The following is a 1,118-nucleotide window of genomic DNA, read 5'->3' on the forward strand; positions in this document are numbered from 1 at the left end:
ACGGCCATGCAGCCCAGCACAGAGAGCAGCAGCAGCAGGAGTGGAACACGCAGTAACGCAGGGCTGCTGCTGCCGTCATTTAATGCCATACCACTCTTATTCGCCGCACCATTGAGCAAGGAATCAAGATTATCTCCGTGAATATTAATAGTAACAGTAGAACGAGAGCGCTGTTTTTGTTCTTCTGTTTGCTCCGCCTGATTTCCTTCTGTATGGCTTTGCTGCTCAACAAGAGATGTTTCATTTGTCTGTTCCTGTGCCTGAGACTCCACCTGTTTCTCATTCTCCTGTTTCATTTGTTCTTCCTTCTCCTTCTCTTTGGCAGCAGAAACTGGAACCTCGAGTTTGTCAACGGCGTCCTGCAGACGTTGAGCAGTAGTTGACGCCTCCGTCGCAGCGGCGTGAGCATTACTGGACGCGTTCTTTGCTGCTTCTGCCGCCTTGATTGCCGTCGCAATCTCTTCCAGTAATGAGTTGTTAGACTCTTCTGATCGACGAGCTGTCTCGGCTTCAACAAGGCTCTGATTTGACTTTGCATAAGTTTTCTCAGCCAGTTGTTTTGCATTATCGGCGGCCGCCCTTGCTTTTTGGATCAGTTCAATACCTTTCTGCTTCTTTGCCTCAGCTTCTTTTGGGTTTGCAGGGACAGTCTTGAGATGCTGCTCAATTACAGAAACAAATGATGAAGCCTCTCGTGCGGCATTTTTAGCAGCTGTGCCGGCCTCCTCGCACTCCTCTTTCAGCTTAGAAGTTTCTTCCGCCAACGTAACAATTTTTGAGGAAGTTTGTGCATTAGCATGAGCCACACCCACACAGCAGAACACAATGGCCAACAGACACAACACACGACACGGCAACATGGACATTCTTGTCATTAATACCACTGAGGATCACTGGAGTCTGTGTGTGTGTAAAGAGAGAGAAAGAGAGAAAGAAAAGAAAATAGGATTATATACAATCAATAATTCGAAGATGCCTACACTAGTACTCAGACGCAATTATAGCATACTCGAGAGAAACGTGAATCTGAAAGAATAACAACAACAGAGTTTGGAGCATGTACAGAAAGAAAATGGATATTGAGATGGATAAGTAGTTGTACTAAAAATATGCATACA

The 1,118-nt window shown here is 45.6% G+C and overlaps 1 protein-coding gene across 1 annotated transcript; it reads right to left on the minus strand.

The window, feature by feature from the left end:
* Positions 1-2: 2 nt before the first annotated feature.
* Positions 3-866, minus strand: TM35_000311690 (uncharacterized protein; the record flags this gene model as incomplete). The annotated part of the gene is made up of 1 exon (XM_029028650.1): positions 3-866. A coding segment is annotated over one exon (864 nt), but the record flags the coding sequence as incomplete, so codon positions are not given.
* Between the last annotated feature and the right edge of the window lie 252 nt (positions 867-1,118).

The sequence above is a fragment of the Trypanosoma theileri genome, assembly GCF_002087225.1.
Source record: "Trypanosoma theileri isolate Edinburgh chromosome Unknown TM35_Tth_31_V1, whole genome shotgun sequence".
Lineage (NCBI taxonomy): Eukaryota > Euglenozoa > Kinetoplastea > Trypanosomatida > Trypanosomatidae > Trypanosoma > Trypanosoma theileri.